General features: G+C 41.6%; 1 protein-coding gene across 2 annotated transcripts in view; it reads right to left on the bottom strand.

The window, feature by feature from the left end:
• MAST4 (microtubule associated serine/threonine kinase family member 4) overlaps positions 1-18,093 on the bottom strand; it is a 550,772-nt gene that overhangs the window by 388,513 nt on the left and 144,166 nt on the right. For both annotated transcript variants that reach the window (XM_044276133.1, XM_044276132.1), the window contains exon 3: positions 14,088-14,212. In XM_044276133.1, coding sequence (XP_044132068.1) covers positions 14,088-14,212 — 125 coding nt within the window. The remainder of the gene's footprint in view (positions 1-14,087; positions 14,213-18,093) is intronic.

Genomic DNA, 18,093 nt, shown 5'->3' on the forward strand with positions numbered 1-18,093 from the left:
TGCTATGGAACCTCTCTCCAATTGATTTTGGTTAATTTTTATTTATTTAATTTTTATTTTAATTCATTTCCCTATCCACATTTGTTTGCAGGGGATTTACCTACATGTTGCTGCCTTTTGCAGCCCTCTAGCCCTTTCCTGGGCTGTTTTACAGCCGTTTTAGTGCCGAAAAGTTCGGGTCCCCATTGACTTCAATGGGGTTCGGGTTCGGGACGAAGTTCGGATCGGGTTCGGATCCCGAACCCGAACATTTCCGGGATGTTCGGCCGAACTTCTCGAACCCGAACATCCAGGTGTTCGCTCAACTCTATCAACGACCCCTCTCTAGTAGCTATAGCCTGTAATATTATTACACTCCAGAAATTCATCCAGGCCCCTCTTGAATTCCTTTATTGTACTCACCATCACCACCTCCTCAGACAGAGAGTTCCATAGTCTCACTGCTCTTACCGTAAAGAATCCTTTTCTATGTTTGTGTACAAACCTTCTTTCCTCCAGACGCAGAGGATGTCCCCTCGTCACAGTCACCGTCCTGGGGATAAATAGATGATGGGAGAGATCTCTGTACTGACCCCTGATATATTTATACATCGTAATTAGATCTCCCCTCAGTCGTCTTTTTTCTAAAGTGAATAACCCTAATGTTGATAATCTTTCAGGGTACTGTAGTTGCCCCATTCCAGTTATTACTTTAGTTGCCCTCCTCTGAACCCTCTCCAGCTCTGCTATGTCTGCCTTGTTCACAGGAGCCCAGAACTGTACACAGTACTCCATGTGTGGTCTGACTAATGATTTGTAAAGTGGTAGGACTATGTTCTCATCACGGGCATCTATGACCCTTTTGATGCAACCCATTATCTTATTGGCCTTGGCAGCAGCTGCCTGGCACTGGTTTTTACAGCTTAGTTTCCGGTTCACCAAAATTCCTAGGTCCTTTTCCATGTCAGTGTTACCGAGTGTTTTACCATTTAATATGTACGGGTGACTTGCATTATTCCTTCCCATGTGCATAACCCTACATTTGTCAGTGTTAAACCTCATCTGCCACTTATCTGCCCAAGCCTCTAATCTATCCAGATCCCTCTGTAGCAGTATACTGTCCTCTTCCATGTTAATTACTTTACACAGTTTAGGGTCATCTGCAATAATTGATATTTTACTGTGCAAGCCTTCTACAAGATCAATAATAAATATATTGAAGAGAATAGGGCCCAATATTGACCTCTGAGGTGCTCCACTAGTGACAGCGACCCAATCTGAGTGTGTACCATTAATAACCACCCTCTGTTTTCTATAACTGAACAAGTTACTTACCCACTTACAGACGTTTTCTCCCAGTCCGAGCATTCTCATTTTATATACTAACCTTTTATGTGGTACAGCGTCAAATGCTTTGGAGAAGTCCAGATATACGACATGCATTGATTCGCCGCGGTAAAGTCTAGAACTTACCTCCTCATAGAAACTGACTAAATTAGTCTGACATGACCGATCCCTCATGAAGCCATGCTGATATGGCGTTATTTGCTTATTTTCATTTAGATACTCTCCTGTTTTAGTGATTTAAATGCTTTATTTTTGTCATTTATTGCTTTCTTTATAGTTCTATTTATCCACATTGTTTTTTTTTCTTGGTCCTTAACCTTTTATTCCCATATGGTATGTACCTCTCACAATTAGATTTTAGGATGCTTTTAAAAACATTTTGTGGCTGTATTTTTATTTTTGAGGATTTTGTTCCAGTTAGCTAGGCCTATGGCTATGTTGCTTTTTTGAAGTTTAGTATTTTTGTTCCTCCCTGAAGAAACGCTCTTTTGAATAATGATTGGAAGGTTATTACTTTATGGTCACTATTTCCCAGGTGTCCCCCAACCTGCACATCTGTTTTGTCAGGTCTATTGGTTAATACTAAGTCTAGTATGGACATAAAAAAAAAATTATAATCTACAATGCAAAAATAAAGATTATAAAAAATATATACTATATAATATAAATATATATATATATATATATATATATATATATATATATATATATATATACACACACACACATACAAACACACACTGTATATGTCTGTGTGTTAATCTGTTTAAGTGAAATATTATAATACCCATAGCTGAAATCTTTACAGCAGCCATATTTTTAGTCAGTCTCTTGGTTAATGTGCAGTGATTTACTATGTGGAAAACTTACTGTGCATTACAAGTTATTCTGATTGCCTTTACATTGGCACTAAAATACCATATACCAAGAACATATAGTCTACCTTTGGAATGGAGAAAGAATGAGCACCCGGCTGCATCCGCCTGAAATAAAAGCTATAAAGTCATAGCTACCACCAGTCATTTTACAGGTCACTGCAGGTTTTTAGGGGTTAATGTAGGCTTCCTGCTCCTCCAAAAAAGGACAAATGCCCAGTCAATCGCCACTCAGTCTTAGTATCATGCCAAGATTGGTTAATTTCAGAACGGCTACCTACACACTTGCGTTTTTGACTGATCTGGCATGGATCAGCAAAAACGCTTCCGTTTTTGATAATACAACCAGGAGCATCCACTATGATCGGATCCAGTTGTATTATCATTTAAACAGCAATGACAGATCCAGCATTAAAACGAAGTCAATGGGGGATACAATAGAAAACAGATCCAGCATGACACACAATGCAAGTCAATGGTGCCAGATCCGTTTGCTCTGCATCCCATGCAGCAGTTTTTCATTCCGGTATAAAAAGCCACCAAATGGAACGGAATGCATGCTGGTGCACTCCATTTTGTTCAGTTAATTTTATCCCCATTGATTATGAATAGAGACAAAACAGAAGAGTTTTTCTCCGGTGTTGAGATCCTACGACAGACCTCAATACCAAAAAAGAAAAAAGCTAACGTGAAAGTCTGCGGCCGACACCGTTATGGGGGGAGTCTGGATGGCATGACACTGCTATGGGGGGGATCTGCGGATGACCGATAAATAGCAACTTATGCTATTTGATATCCTCAGATCCCCCCCCCCCCATAACACTGTCAGCCACTGTGAATGACCCCCAATACATTGGGTGGGGGCTGGCATCTACACTAGTTTTTAAATGGCAGCGGGGGCCCAGTGCAGTCATTGTATTCTATTGCACCAGGCCCCGCTCACTGTACTAATCGTATCTACGGTAACTGCAGGCAATGTTTAACTATAGATATGTTCGATCCAGCAGCCTGTACTTACAAGCATAGGAGGCAGGAGGCTGGGCGGGCGTAACTCACTACGTCACGTGCCTGCGCCACCTGTTTCATTCATAAAGTGGACGGAGCAGGCACGTGACGTAGGAAGTTACTCTGCCAGTGCCCGCCCGCCCAGCCTCCTGCCTGCTATGCTCGTAAGTACAGGCTGCTGGATCGAACATATCTATAGTTAAACAGACTGCACCAGGCCCCGCTGCCATTACAAAAGTAGAGGCTGGCCGCCAGCCCCTCCTCGCTGATACACACGCCGGCCGTGCTGTGCAGCATGCGGTTGGCGATGTATCAGTGTAAACAGTGCAGCATTCGCCCCATAAGACGCACTGCCATTTTCCTCCCACTTTTGGGGGGGGGGGGTGTCTTATAGGGCGAAAAATACGATACATATTACCCAATTCAAGCTAATATCCTCAAAAGGCTACAACTAATGGCATATCTTAATAACTGGTGTTTATCTGATTCCTGGGCAGTTTTTTCCACTATTAGAATCCACGACCCCTGTTCTCTCAATTGTATAATCTGTTTTGGAGCTTGATATGATAAATAGCTCAAGTTAAATACCATAGTCACTAACCTTTCAGACACCTTTGCATAAATCCATAGTACAGATGAATACAAGAAACTTTGTAATATATTGTGTCCTTGAAAAATGCCTTGTTCTAGAGTTATCAGCTGTTTCTCCCCTCTCACTTTTTGTAAGTTAACCTTCTCTCTAAAACTAATGAGAATTCCATCTTGTGACACCAAGATGGGCTGCCTGTTCACATCAGATTACATCATTTTATAGTAGTCTATTGAGGGGGGAGGAGTAGGAGGAGGTGCAAAGTGCAAGCACAAGACAGGCATGACTAAGCAGATAGAGAAAAAAAAATATCTCTCACCCAAAATGCTTTATTCACATCTGTACTGCAAAGTACTTCTCTAAAATGTCCTAAATACTGTTTCTGAGCTACTATGAGTGAGTGACAGCAAGCAGAAGATGCTGTACTCATGTCAAGTCTATGATAGACATGATAAGCAGCTAGTCTGCACCCACAAGTTCAGGGAGCACTGAGAATTGTAGATGCAACTAGTGTATTGTAGATATTATAGTATATATAATAGTATTGTAGATTGTAACTTACAAATTTGCTAATGAAACACTCAGAAGACTGTTCACAGGAAATGGGGGCATGTCAGAGCTAGTTGAGATCATGAGCCTGATAAAAAAAACTGCTTATACACTGCTTGTGAAGATTATAAGAACCTTCTGTGTGTCTAAGTGTGATTCAAGGATGCCACAGCGCTGGGAAGGAATATGCTCCCTGCTTCTGAGAGAAATGCATCTAGCTGTACAGCTAAAGCAGGGAATAATATAGCTCAAAAGACTTCAGGAAAGCCCAAAAAACATAAGTTCCTTCACGGTTATGATTGTACAAAGAAGCACAGCCATTAGGGAAACTTTTTTGAAAACGTGAGCACACTTTCAGAACCAACTATAAAAGATATGTTCTCCGTTTTAGTTTTTTTAAGGACATGACAGATCCTTTTTCAGATTTCCCCCTCTGGACTTGATTAATGTCCCATGGCATTATCACAAGTCGCAGGTGTATGCACAGATGATGCAGATTTCATAAATGGCAGATATTTAGAAATTTCTATGACTTTCCCATTAATCTGAAAGACTCATAAAGGAACATGCTTGCCCTAAAAAACACCTCATACTGATAAATAGAAACTATTTTAAATTGTAGGATGTGCAACAGATAAGCTGCATGTGAATTTACTCAAGCGGTTTCTGCACAAGTGAATTTTTTTTACATCTATTGAGCAAATACCCACTGGGAAATCTGCAGAAACAAATCCACTGAACTGTGTGGATCTGCTTGTGTATTTCACCTGCAGAACACAGATGAGGAGGGGGGGGGGGGAGCAATACTCATCAATTGCGTTGGATCCTTAGATCCTTTGCCTGCTCCATGCAGGTCTCTGTACAACCCAGCCTCCTGCAATGCGGTCGCTAGAGGAACGAGATAACGCAGGAAAAGTTGCATGAGAGCAGCAAATCCACACCAGCAAATAGTCATGCAGTTTTCATGTGCAAAATAACCTCCCTACTGAAATCAATGTGGATTTTCCGACATCTGAAATCTGCACCGGATGTGAGATATAAATTGACATGCTGCAGATTTTAAAATGTACTCCACAGGTCAAATTTCCACCCCATGTAAAAAAAAAAAAAAAAAAAGAAAATATAGATTTAGCTGCATTAGGATACAGATTTGCTCCACAAAAATCCACAATGGCAAATTTGCTACGTCTGTGGATACCTTCAAACTTCCCATATTATGGAGTTTACACAGTACAAAGTGCAACAATTAGACAATGTAACACACAATGGCAATCCTGACACTGGAAGAAAAATACACCATCGCCAGAACGAGATAACGCACAATGGATGCAAATACACAGACGTTGTTGTATGGCTAATGCAGAATTTTTGCATTTAAGATCTAAGAACTTGTATCCTCCTCCTCAGAATAAACATTTAGCAGTGGCTGTCCATTGGGTTTCTGCGTTTTTAAATAGAAATTAAATATTCAAGGCTAAAGCAACATTTCCTGTCCGTTTCCATTACCAGTAATTGAAAGAGATTTGGGATGCTCACAGCCGCTCTTTATCCGCTGTTCTAAAGCATGTGCGCTGAATTCGTCTTGTTAACCGTGAAGCCTAGCTCTGTAAAATGAGAATGTAACAAGATGCCAGCCTTCATTTTAAAAACGCTCGTCTGCATTAGATGAATTTACATAAATCTGAACAGGGCATGGTCTGAAGACACGATCATTCAGGTCAGGTTTAATGCAAAAAACAAGCCCAATTAAGCAAATTACAGATCACAGAAATAAGATTGTTAAAATTATGGAAATTGTAGGAAAATCCATATTCTATTTTCATCTAATTACTAAGGTTTATAATCCACGTGTAGTGGCCGGGGTTGGGGTGGCGCCAATGCTACACTGGTTGCCCCAGACACTATCGAGGTGTCACTAAGTGTTGCTGCTCTCTGGAAGAGATGGTAAGGCGTGGTGCACCCCAATGGCAGACAATTTCAGAGAGTCAGAGACTGCAGTTAACCAGTGTGCTTCCTTACCAGAGAAACTCAAGTGCAAAACAATACAGGCGAGGCACTGGGCTGGCTTCTCCAGTCTCCTCCCTGGCAGAAGAAGGTTCAGTGCTGAGGAAAGGCCTGAGCTAGCTGTTCTCTTCTCTCTCAGAAGGTTGGCACCCTGGCCAAAGTCTGGTGGTGTAGGGTCTGTGGCATAGTTGTCCGGATGGAGCTCTGGTCAACAGGCTGGTAAACCAGGGTCTGCGGCCCAGCATCTTCTTCTGGTCACTCATGCAGTCTAGTAGAGTCTCTACTACTAGGCACTGGCCACTATCTGCAGACAACTAGGGGCGCTCTTTATATACAGTTACTAGCTGAACTAGAAGGCGTGCAGTAGAGAAGCACAGCCTAAACAGAAATATTGCCACAATTTCTGTCACAGACTTACATAAAGTTTCAATACAAGTTTATGGGAATAAATAAGCAGTCAAACAAACAGAGGTAAACCAGACGGTCATTGTGTCTGTTTTTCCCTACAAAACTTTTCATACATAGAAATTAATAAAGTCTCGCAGTATTAGCTGGCTGTGCATTAACCATGTCCACAGTGCAGCTATAGTGTAATAACAGTGCAAATAAACAGGGTATATCAACACAACAGCAAAAGTCACAGTGCAAGTTAACCCTTAAAAGTGCAATAAAGTAGGGCAGTGATTGCCAACCTGTGGCTCTCCAGTCATTAAAAAACTACAAATCCCAGCATGCCCAGACTGCCTACAGCAGTGCATGGTGGAAATTGCCGTTTTACAACAGCTTGAGTGGCACAGGTTGGCCATCCCTGAAGTAGGGAGTTGATGCCTTTGTAAATGTCCATAGTAAAAGGTGCTCTTGCTCCAGGGCACTACACAGACTGTATACAGCAGAGCAGTACTGGCTACAAGCAACTACCAGTTACCCTGCCATACCACCCTGTGGCGGGCACATGTACATTTCAACAGGTGTTTAGGAAAATGGTTTACTTTCAGTGATACCAAGGATGCTGACATGATAGCACGGATAAAGCTACCACAAATGGTCCTTTTGGAGTTTCTCAAATTCCATATAACCACTTCAATGTGTAAACTATAGAACAAGTCCTATTTTCCTCTGTATTGCGAAAGAGAGTATACATTTCTATTGATGGGAGTGAGAAAAACAGTGCATAAAGAAGATATCTGTATTTTGTGCATCTGTGGTTTGCAAACTGAAGTACAGATACAGCTGTGTGCATGAATGAGGCTTAAAGAGCTGTCACCATGAAAATGCTGTGTGATCTGAAGGCAGCGTGTTATAGAGCAGGAGGAGCTGAGCAGATTGATATATAGTTTTGTGGGAAAAGATTCAGTAAAACTTTTATTTCATTCATTTATATTCCTGCTCATTCTGAGCTTTGAAGTCCAGTAGTCAGTCCTATCAGTGATGACAGCCTTCCCTCTATGACAGTGTATACAGTCATAGCTGTCAATCACTGATAGGACCGCCTCCTCAACGTCAAAGTACTGACTATACAATGCATTGAAATAGAGGACTATTGCAATGCACTGTATAGTGATCAGGCCCACTGGATCTTCAAAATCCAGGTGGGTTTTGTTAAAAAAAAAAAAAAAAAAGTGAAAATAATAAATTTTTTACATTTTTAGCAAAATAAAATAAAAATGGTCTTTTCTCAGATCAGTTAATTTATGTTATAAAAAAAAAAAAAAAATCACCGCGTCCATAATAACCGGCTCTATAAATATATCACATGATCCATCCTGTACAACAAACACCATATAAAAATAAAATAAAAGCAGTGTGGAAAAAAAGCCATTTTTGTCACCTTACATCACAAAAAGTTCAACACCAAGCGATTAAAAAGGTGTATGTCCCACAAAATGATACCAATAAAACCGTCATCTCATTCCGCAAAAAATGAGCCCGATCATAAGAAAATTGCTTAAAAACTAAAAAAAAAAAAAAACTATAGCTCTTAGAACGTGGACACACTAAAACATCATTTTTTTATTATTTTTTTAAATATGCTATTGTGTTAAAGGAGTTGTCCGGGTTCAGAACTGAACCCGGACATACCCTTATTTTCACCCAGGCAGCCCCCCTGGGGCTAGCATTGGAGCATCTCATGCTCCGATGTGCTCCCTTGCCCTGCGCTAAATCACGCAGGGAACGGGCTCTTTTGTTTATCATAACACACTGCGGCAGTGTGTTCAGTGATGTTACCAGCTCTGATGGGTGGGCTTTAGCGCTGCCCTAGCCGTTTTACTAGCTAGGGCAGCGCTAAATCCCACCAATCCCGCATGAACTGCTCCAATGCTCAAGTCAGGGGGGGCTGCCTGGGTGGAAATGGAGGGATGTCCGGGTTCAGCTCTGAACACGGACAACCCCTTTAAGGTTAAATACATTTAAAAAAACGTAGACATTATTAGCTATTGACGCATCCGTAGCTACCAGCTCTAAGAAATTACACATGACCTAACCCCTCAGCTAAACACTGTAAATTTTTTTAAATAAAAACAGTGCCAATAAAAGCAATTTTTTTATCACCTTACATTACAAAAATTGCAACACCAAGCGATCAAAAAGGCAAATGCCCCCTAAAATAGTACCAAGCTAACCGTCACCTCATCCTGCAAAAATGAGACCCTACCTAAGTCGATTGGTCAATCTAAAAATGTTTTTGTTTTCAAAAATGATATTATTGTATAAAACCTAAATAAATAAGAAAAAAGTACACATATTGGGTATTGCCACGTCCGTAACGATCTGCTCTATAAACATATCACATGAAATAACCCCTCAAGTGAACGCTGTAAAAATAAATCAATACTGTCCCAAAACAAATCGATTTATTTGGTCACCTGGCCCCAAATAGTGTAATAATAAATGATTCAAACAGCATATGTACCCAAAGATTTTACCAATAAAAATGTCACCTGTTTCTGCAAAAAACTAGCCCCTGCAAAAGATGATTGGCAGAAAAAAATAAAAAAGCCGTTCAGAAAATGAAGACACAAAAACATTTTTTTTCCCCAAAAATGCTTTATTATGTAAAACTGAAACAAAGAAAGTAGACATATATTATATGATTGCGTCCGTAACAACCTGCTCTATCAAAATAGCACATGATCTACCCTGGCAGATGAATCTTGTAAAAAATTTAAAATAAAAATGGAAAAAACAGCTATTTTTTGGTTACCTTGCCTCACTAAAAACGTAATCTAGAGCAATAAAAAAATCATATGTACTCCAAAATAGTACCCATAAAAATGGCACCTTATCCCCTAGTTTCCAAAATGGGGTCACTTTTTGAGAGTTTCTACTGTAGGGGTGCATCAGGGGGGCTTCAAATGGGACATGGCATCTAAAAACCAGTCCAGCAAAATGTGCCTTCCAAAAACCATATGGCGCTCCTTTTCTTCTGCGCCCTGCCATGTGCCCTTACATCAATTTATGAACACATATGGGGTGTTTCTGTAAACTGCAGAATCAGGGTAATAAATATTGAGTTTTGTTTGGCTGTTAACCCTTGCTTTGCTACTGGAAAAAATGGATTAAAAATGCAACATTTGCCAAAATAGTGAAATTCTGAAATTTCATCTCCATTTTCCATTAATTCTTGTGGAACACCTAAAGGGTAAACAAAGTTTGTATAATCAGTTTTGAATAACGTGAGGGGTGTACTTTCTGCAATGGGGTAATTTATGGGGGGTTTCCACTATGTAATATAACAAAATAATAGCAAAGACAGGTGCACTCTGCGGTCTTACTAAACCCTCAAACTGATTTTAAAATTGAGAGATTAGCCAACATGTCCTACGGTGTAGGACATGTCTGAGCCCGAGCACCGCGCCAAGGTTTCTCAAGTAGCTAGGGTTTCTAACACTCACCTACCTGTGCCATATAGGCAATACCAGGAGCCAGTGGGCAAATTACAGGAGCTATATTGATTATCACATCCACATAATTGCTATCTTGTGTAGGATGTCTATTGTGGCACTTGTGGTTCGCTGCTGGCATCCTCCACTGTATGCATTTTTTCTGGGGATCGTCATTAGCAACAGGCCACAAGTGCAGGATTTGCTCCCCTATATATATATATATATATATATATATATATATATATATATATGCACAACTGCATGTGGGTTTGAGCACTTTCTGCTTGTTTAATACCACGCCATTCTTTTCAGTTTGTATTCATAGAGATGTCTGGAGGTGTATAAACTCCAATTTAAATGTGCCTGTTTTCCATCTACAGGCTACATTTAGGTGCACCTGTGAGGCCTGGGCCTTATCAGCCAGTCTTGACTGGGACTTGCAGACTCCTCCCTCCTCCCATTACAAGCATGGTTACATGCTGGAGGTAACTGGTGAGTTGTCTCTGAATCGGCCTCATGCTCCTGTAATTTGCCCACTGGCTCCTGGTATTGTCCATATGGCACAGGTAGGTGAGTGTTAGGTCCCCGAGCTACTTGAGAAACCTTGGCGCGGTGCTCGGGCTCGGACATGTCCTACACAGTAGGACATGTTGGCTAATCTCTCAATTTTAAAATCAGTTTGAGGGTTTAGTAATACCGCAGAGTGCACCTGTCTTTGCTATTATTTTGTTATATTGCTATATTGATTATCACATCCACATAATTGCTATCTTGTGTAGGATGTCTATTGTGGTACTTGTGGTTCGCTGCGGGCATCCTCCACTGTATGCATTTTTGCTGGGGATCGTCATTAGCAACGGGCCACAAGTGCAGGATTTGCTCCCCTATATATATGCACAACTGCATGTGGGTTTGAGCACGCCATTCTTTTCCGTTTGTTTCCATGTGGATATTTGATTATAATCTAACTAATTATATTCAATCATTAACTACTAAAAAGTGCCTTAGATGTATTCACTTACTGGTGTGACAGATGGTTACCTCATAATATACACACAAAGATGCCGCATGCTAATGAGCCCATAATTTGAGTCCAGCGTGATGTCATTGAGTCCAGCGTATATTTAATTCAGAGCTATAGCCACTCCCCTGCCCACCTGCTGCTGATTCATAAGGAAAATAACTGTCACTCAGCAGCAGGTGGGCGGGGAGAGTCAGGAGCTCATAAATATTCATGACTCATTATTATCAGCTGGAGCTTTTCAATACAAGATGTTGGTAGATTGACTGGGTCAATTGAAGAAAGTGACCCAGCATTTTGCTAAGCGAATCAGTCACTTATTTATGTTGCCCTTAGTTAGGACACCATAAAACTGGTGACAGGTTCCCTTTAAGTAATACATATTTTATGAGGTATCACTTTCTGTTTTAAAAGCCGAGAAATTAAAATTTTGAAAATTGTGAATTTCTCTAAATTTTGGGTAAATTTGGGATTTTTTCATAAATAAAAGGTGAAATATATTGACTCAAATTTATGACCATCATGAAGTACAATGTGTCACAAGAAAAGTGTCTCATAATGGCTTGGATAAGTAAAAGCATTCCAAAGTTATTACCACATAAAGTGACATATTTTTGGGATCTGAGGCTTTGTGCCGTGCTGGAGGGCTGAGAGCAGCACACTGGGAAAACAGGCCCCCTAAAGCCTGCTGTGGACTACTGGAGGCAGAACTGCCAGAAAGGTGACTTGTGTTATATGAACTTTCCATTGTGTGTGAATTAACACCAAGACTGCAAAGTTACGTGCAGTTTTGTGAAATTGCCTCAAGTGTAAATAAACACTGAAGTTTCGAGTTAAGAACTTGTATTTTGCCTCTGTACTGCGCCAGCGTACCCCATCTACCAGAGCGAAACCCCACACTCCCTGCAGATGAGAGGGTGTAAGGATTATCACAATAGTAAAAATATACTGAAACTATTCAAAATGAAATATTTATTTTAAACCCCTTAGGATATCTGCTATTTAAATAAAAAATCCCCAAAGTCTCCCTATCCAGCAGGGTTCTTTTTAGATCGCCTTCTCGAATTAGTCTTTTCTATGGCAAACACTGTAAAGTGAATTACTGATCTGTGACATGTGATGAAGTATTGGTCTACACTAGAAAGGTTATGACTTAGTCTCCTACTTGTGCATCCAACTTCTATTTTGTCACATTTCTGTGTTTAATATGATTACATTATTCTTTCTTATTAACATACACTAAGCAGAATGTAACCATTGATTTTGTAGTTGTTTGCATCTTCGCGGCCCATCGTCGCTAAATTCCTTTCTTGTAGCCACAAATAAACATGCTATTCAGCCAGACCCCTAATCCGTACCAATGAGGGGTAAGTACCCCAAAACAGCTGTCAGCAGATAGATATACGGCTTGCATATTTTCCCTCATCACGTTCCAGGGCATAATAAAATCTTGAACATTAACTCATAGTTACCCTTCCCAAGAGGTGGCGCTGGCGAGATGGTTCTCTTTCTATGGGAGATACCTCTTTGCATATTATAACTGGCAATTAATCTTTGAATTTAGGCCTCCTGCACATGACAGTAAAGGTTTTGCGATCCAAAAATTACAGATCTGCAAAATTGTGTGCATCCCACACTTTCACTTGATTTACTAGGGGGGGGGGGGGGGGACGGAGCCTATTTTGTCTGCTAAATGGACAAGAATAGGACAAGTTTTATAATTTGCAGCCTGGCTGCACAAATGTGGACAGCACTCGGACGACATCCCACCACATTATAGACATTCAGATAAGCTGTTATAGGCATGTCTGAAAACTTGTCCAGCGTTTAATGACAACCATAGGAACCGGGAATGCGTCTCCGGAGTATAATATACAAGTATACAAGGTCAAAACAAGGTAAGTAATGTATTTACTCCCTTTCAATGAACATTAATATATAAACTGCAAATAAACTCCACGTGATCAGGATATCATCACCACATACAGCGCGTTCCAGGATGAAACAGGTTATTGTCAATAATGATACAGTTTTCCCCTTGTGTAAAGGAACCCATATAATACAGATGAGCCCTTATGCAGCTTACTCCCGAACAGCCAGCCGATAATCCGTAATAAAGCGAATAGAAGATCCCAGTCCCCCAAACATGCGCCGAGACTACATGAAGGGGTAAAATCAGTGACACTTTATTAGCAGTTGAATCATTTCTTTTATGCCCTGTTCCCATGCAAGGGAGACACCCACAACAAAATACAATTACCAATAACACAAAGGCTACAACCCACATAGAATCCTCCCCTCTGCCTGTGATATAATCATGGTACACCATGGTTAACATAATCGCCACAGGCAGGATAATACACAATGTCCTCTGTCCTGGAGACAACCGAGTTGTAATTCAATTATCTCTCAGGACAGAGGGCAATCGCCAATACACACAGAGAGACAATGGACCTCACTACTCAACGTATACAATGTCCCACCCATTACAATACACAGACATTTAACATCCCAACATAGCACAAATGTGTTGTAAAAGTCTTTTGGGCCTGGCCGTACTCATGGCTTTTCTGTCCAAAACCGGTTCTACACAGTATTTTGTCCTGGAGACAATTGAGAAGTGATCCACATCTCCCAAGGACAGAGGCAAGACTCCATTAGCCACATGGTAGCAATAGCAGGGCAGGAACTCACGAACAGAGTTAAATTTGCATAGAACAAGTAAAAGCAAGCAGAAACCTCCCTTTCTCCACACCTTGGTTTTCCAGCTTTACATAAACACTGCTGTTAAATCAGAATATGCCCTTATACATATGAGGAAATAAATCACTTACCAGGCTGGCTGTTAGAGACGGGGCAGACTGCCCTAGGGCCTGGCTCCGCATTCGCACCAAATTAGAGGTTTCCGCAGAAACCTGCCAAGACTGTTGCGCAGTAACAGCGGGTAGCAAGTATCGTCCTAGAAAATATAAAGTACACTCAATTAGGGAGTCTGAACGTTACATTACATACCTGCATTATGTGGTCGTAATAATCCATAACCTTTGACATAAAATACTATAATGTTCTGAATGGCAGCTGGCTGCAGACCTGAGCGCTACATAAAGAAAGCTACCAGGACCAGTGGTCTCCTACATCAGCAGGATAGAATTATAGATTCTGTAATATCTTCCTATCTAATTGCAACAAGTAGACTACTGCTAATGTCGGCTGAACTTGTACATGCAACTGAAACCTGTACAAGTGCAGCCTTTTCGTGGTAATCCACATGCATTTTCCACAGCCATGGCCACACCCTGTACGGGTAACCCTTAGATGAAAAACAACACCATTTTATTAAAAGGGTTTTCTGAGACTTATATACAGAGGACCTATGTTCTGGATAGGTCACCAGTATCTGATTGGTGGGGTCCAACACCCGGGACCACTGCCGATCCACTGCTTGACAAGGCAGCGGCGCTCGCAGTAGTACCACAACCTTCTTTCACCTTTCCCTATGTCATGTGACGTCACATAGCCTAGGCACAGCTCAGCCCCATTAAATTAAATGGAGTCGAGCTGCAATACCAAGCACAGACGCTATACAATGTATGGCGCTGTGCTTGGTGAGCGGAGAGAAGGCCGCAGAGCTACTGTGAGCGCCACTGCCTTCTCAAACATCAGTGGGGGTCCCAGGTGTTGGACACCCAACAGATCAGTATCTGATGACCTATCCACTCTTAAAGGGTTTCTACCACTTGCTTTGCACCCATTTCGTTTTCAGACACTAGCGATCCGCTAGTGCCTGATGTACAATACAAGCTAAGTATCATCTTATTCTGTCCGGCCGTTTTGTTTAAAAAAGCACTTTTATATTTATGCAAATGAGCCTCTAGGTGCTATGCGGGCGTCTCCTCAGCACCTAGAGGCTCCGTCTACCTTCCTAAACTGCCGCCCAGCTCGTCGCTCCAGACCGCCCTTCTCCTAGCGAATTCGATCCTCCCCCTGCTTCTGGCGTCTGAAATCTCGCGCCTGCGCCGTCCGTCTAAATGGGTGCAAAGCAAGTGGTAGAAACCCTTTAAGATTATGTTCTATTTAGACCAATAGAAGAAAACCCTTTGTGCCTTTGTGTAACACCCCAGAGTTGTGTTACGAAACTCTTTTACCCCGCTACAACCTGTTAAGGGTACTTTCACACTTGCGTTTTTCTTTTCCGGCATAGAGTTCCGTCACAGGGGCTCAATACCGGAAAAGAACTGATCTGTTTTATCCCCATGCATTCTGAATGGAGAGTAATCCGTTCAGTTTGCATCAGGACGTCTTCAGTTCAGTCGTTTTGACTGATCAGGCAAAAGAGAAAACCGCAGCATGCTACGGTTTTATCTCCGGTGAAAAAAACGGAAGACTTGCCTGAACGCCGGATCCGGCATTCTTTCCCATAGGGATGTATTAGTACCGGATCCGGCGTTCAGAATACCGGAATGCCGGATCCGTCGTTCCGTTATGCGCATGCGCAGACTGAAAAAAAGGTGAAAATAAATGCCGGATGACACTGGAACGACGGATCCGACATTCCAATGCATTTTTTCGACTGATCAGGCATTTTAGCATATCAGTCTTACTAATGCCATCAGTTAGCATACATTTTGCCTGATCAGGCAGGCAGTTCCGGCGACGGAACTGCTTGCCGGATCTCTCTGCCGCAAGTCTGAAAGTAGCCTAAGAGTATTTACATTGTCATCAGATGCAATCTTACATAATATTCTCACAAATGTGCATTGAAATCCTTGTTAATTGTATATTGCTGTAATTTCTATGTTCACCAGCAGGTGGCAAAAATGTTCTTGCAGGGACTTAAAGGATAACTGTCACATTTAGACCCTAATTTCAATTTTCATATATGTAGTTACTAATAACACGATATTCCAGAATCAGTTACTATTAGACTGACTTACCCCATAATTATTAAGATTCAGCCCTTAGCAACCAGTCTGCATAAAAATGCAATTTCACTATTCAGTTAAGACGGCCGCCACTGCCCTAACCCTGAGGCTAATCCCGCCTGTCACTAGCCAGTAACAATAGACCCCCAAAAGTGTCAGTAACCAGAGCCCTGCCCCCTAAAGGGTTAATCTCCTGCAGCACAAAGGGGTCCTCTTACCACATGTTGCTTTCATTTATACACTGAGCAGATGGCAGATCTCTCTTCCCTGGTCTGCGCTGCACCAACTCTGCATTCTCCAGCTCTGCTGAGTGAGGGAACGTCTGCCAAGCGCAGGGACAGGGAGAAGTGCACACAGCCCAGGCACTGTTACCAGCTGCTGGGGAGGACCTGGCTTTAATCATTTACTTACAGTCCCTGGCTGTCAGTAATATGACCTTGCACTGCTCCTGCGTCCTCCGTCCTTCAACAGATAGACGGACCATGTCTAGCAACCCTATTTTAAGCACAGGTAAAAATAGGCAGTACAGGGAACAAAAATGTGGAATTAAGGGGTAATTGAAAACACAGTGAAAAGTTGAAATAGGGCCACCAAGGTGATGTTAATCACCACAATCCAATACTCCAAAAAAAATTAAAAAAAATATGACAGTTCTACTTTAAGTCAGTTTAGTGTTTCTAGACTGGAATAGTTCATCACAGTTTAGCTCCCCCTCTGTGAGCAAAGTGGATTATTTCCATATCCTGCCTCATGGGGAGGGAAGGAAGTTAGAGGTAGTGTGCCAGCCACCCCTGCTAGGGGAAGGCTGTGCGTGTAGGAGCTCTCAGATATAGGGATCCAAGCCTGGATCTTGTCTCGGCTGAGACAATTGATAATCATACCCAGCCTGAGCCTGGCAGCCTCAGCTGGAAGAAGCAAGCAGACAAACTCCAGAACTCCAGGAAGAAGCATACCCTGAGAAGATAGCTGTGAGTAAAGTCCAGAGATCCAGGAGAAGCCATATTCCTCCTCAGCTAGTCAGTCCCCATACAGCAGAAGGTAGAAAGTGCAGAAGCCAAATTCCTGCCACAGTTCAGAGCTACTAAGCAGACGTCCTTTCCTGCAAAGTTCCAGGTACATGATAGAGCAGAAGATATAGTCCTGCCACACATTGCCAATACCTGCTGGGACCAAAGACTAATGCTGTATCTTGCTTGGATGAAAGCTACCACCAGTAAAGACAAGTTTGAGCTTTACGAAGGGTCTGGATCTCAATTATTGCTGCAAATTCCTCTATTACTCCTACTAGCACCACACTCAATTTATTGCAAGTAAGCCAGGATCCAGAAGTCCAGCCGTACCCAGGTGGGAGACACCATTGACACCATTACCACTACCATACAGAGACATTACACCACTCTGGCCTTCCCAACCTGGTACGTGAGTTACAACACCATAAAGGGCCCTGTGACTGTGCCCTGCGCATGCTGTAATTGGCCTCACGAACAAACAATAGACTATTATACACATATCCTAACCCACTGCATAATTTGGCGACCGTGTATCTGTCCCACGGTCCGGCTCATTGCATTTGTCTAACAGAATTGCTAAGAGCCTAATCAATTCTTCATAAGGTATTAAAAAATAATTAAAAATAATAATAATAATATATATGTCATAGAGCAGTGGAAATATGACACAAATCTTTGATATCCAACAGGTTTAAAGGTGTCGTCCCACAAAAAATATTCAACTTTTTTCAAACCAAAACCTGGATCTAAATAATTCTGTAATTTAAAGTAATTAAAAATTGTCTATATTCACCGAGTTATAAAATAAAATGTATCTGCATACTGTTTATTCATTTTTTTTCCCTCTGTCCACCTTGCTGAGGTGGTCGCACATGCTTAGTTCTGTCCTTCAACTGCAACCAGCTGGA

The sequence above is a fragment of the Bufo gargarizans genome, chromosome 1 (assembly GCF_014858855.1).
Source record: "Bufo gargarizans isolate SCDJY-AF-19 chromosome 1, ASM1485885v1, whole genome shotgun sequence".
Taxonomy (NCBI): Eukaryota; Metazoa; Chordata; class Amphibia; order Anura; family Bufonidae; genus Bufo; species Bufo gargarizans.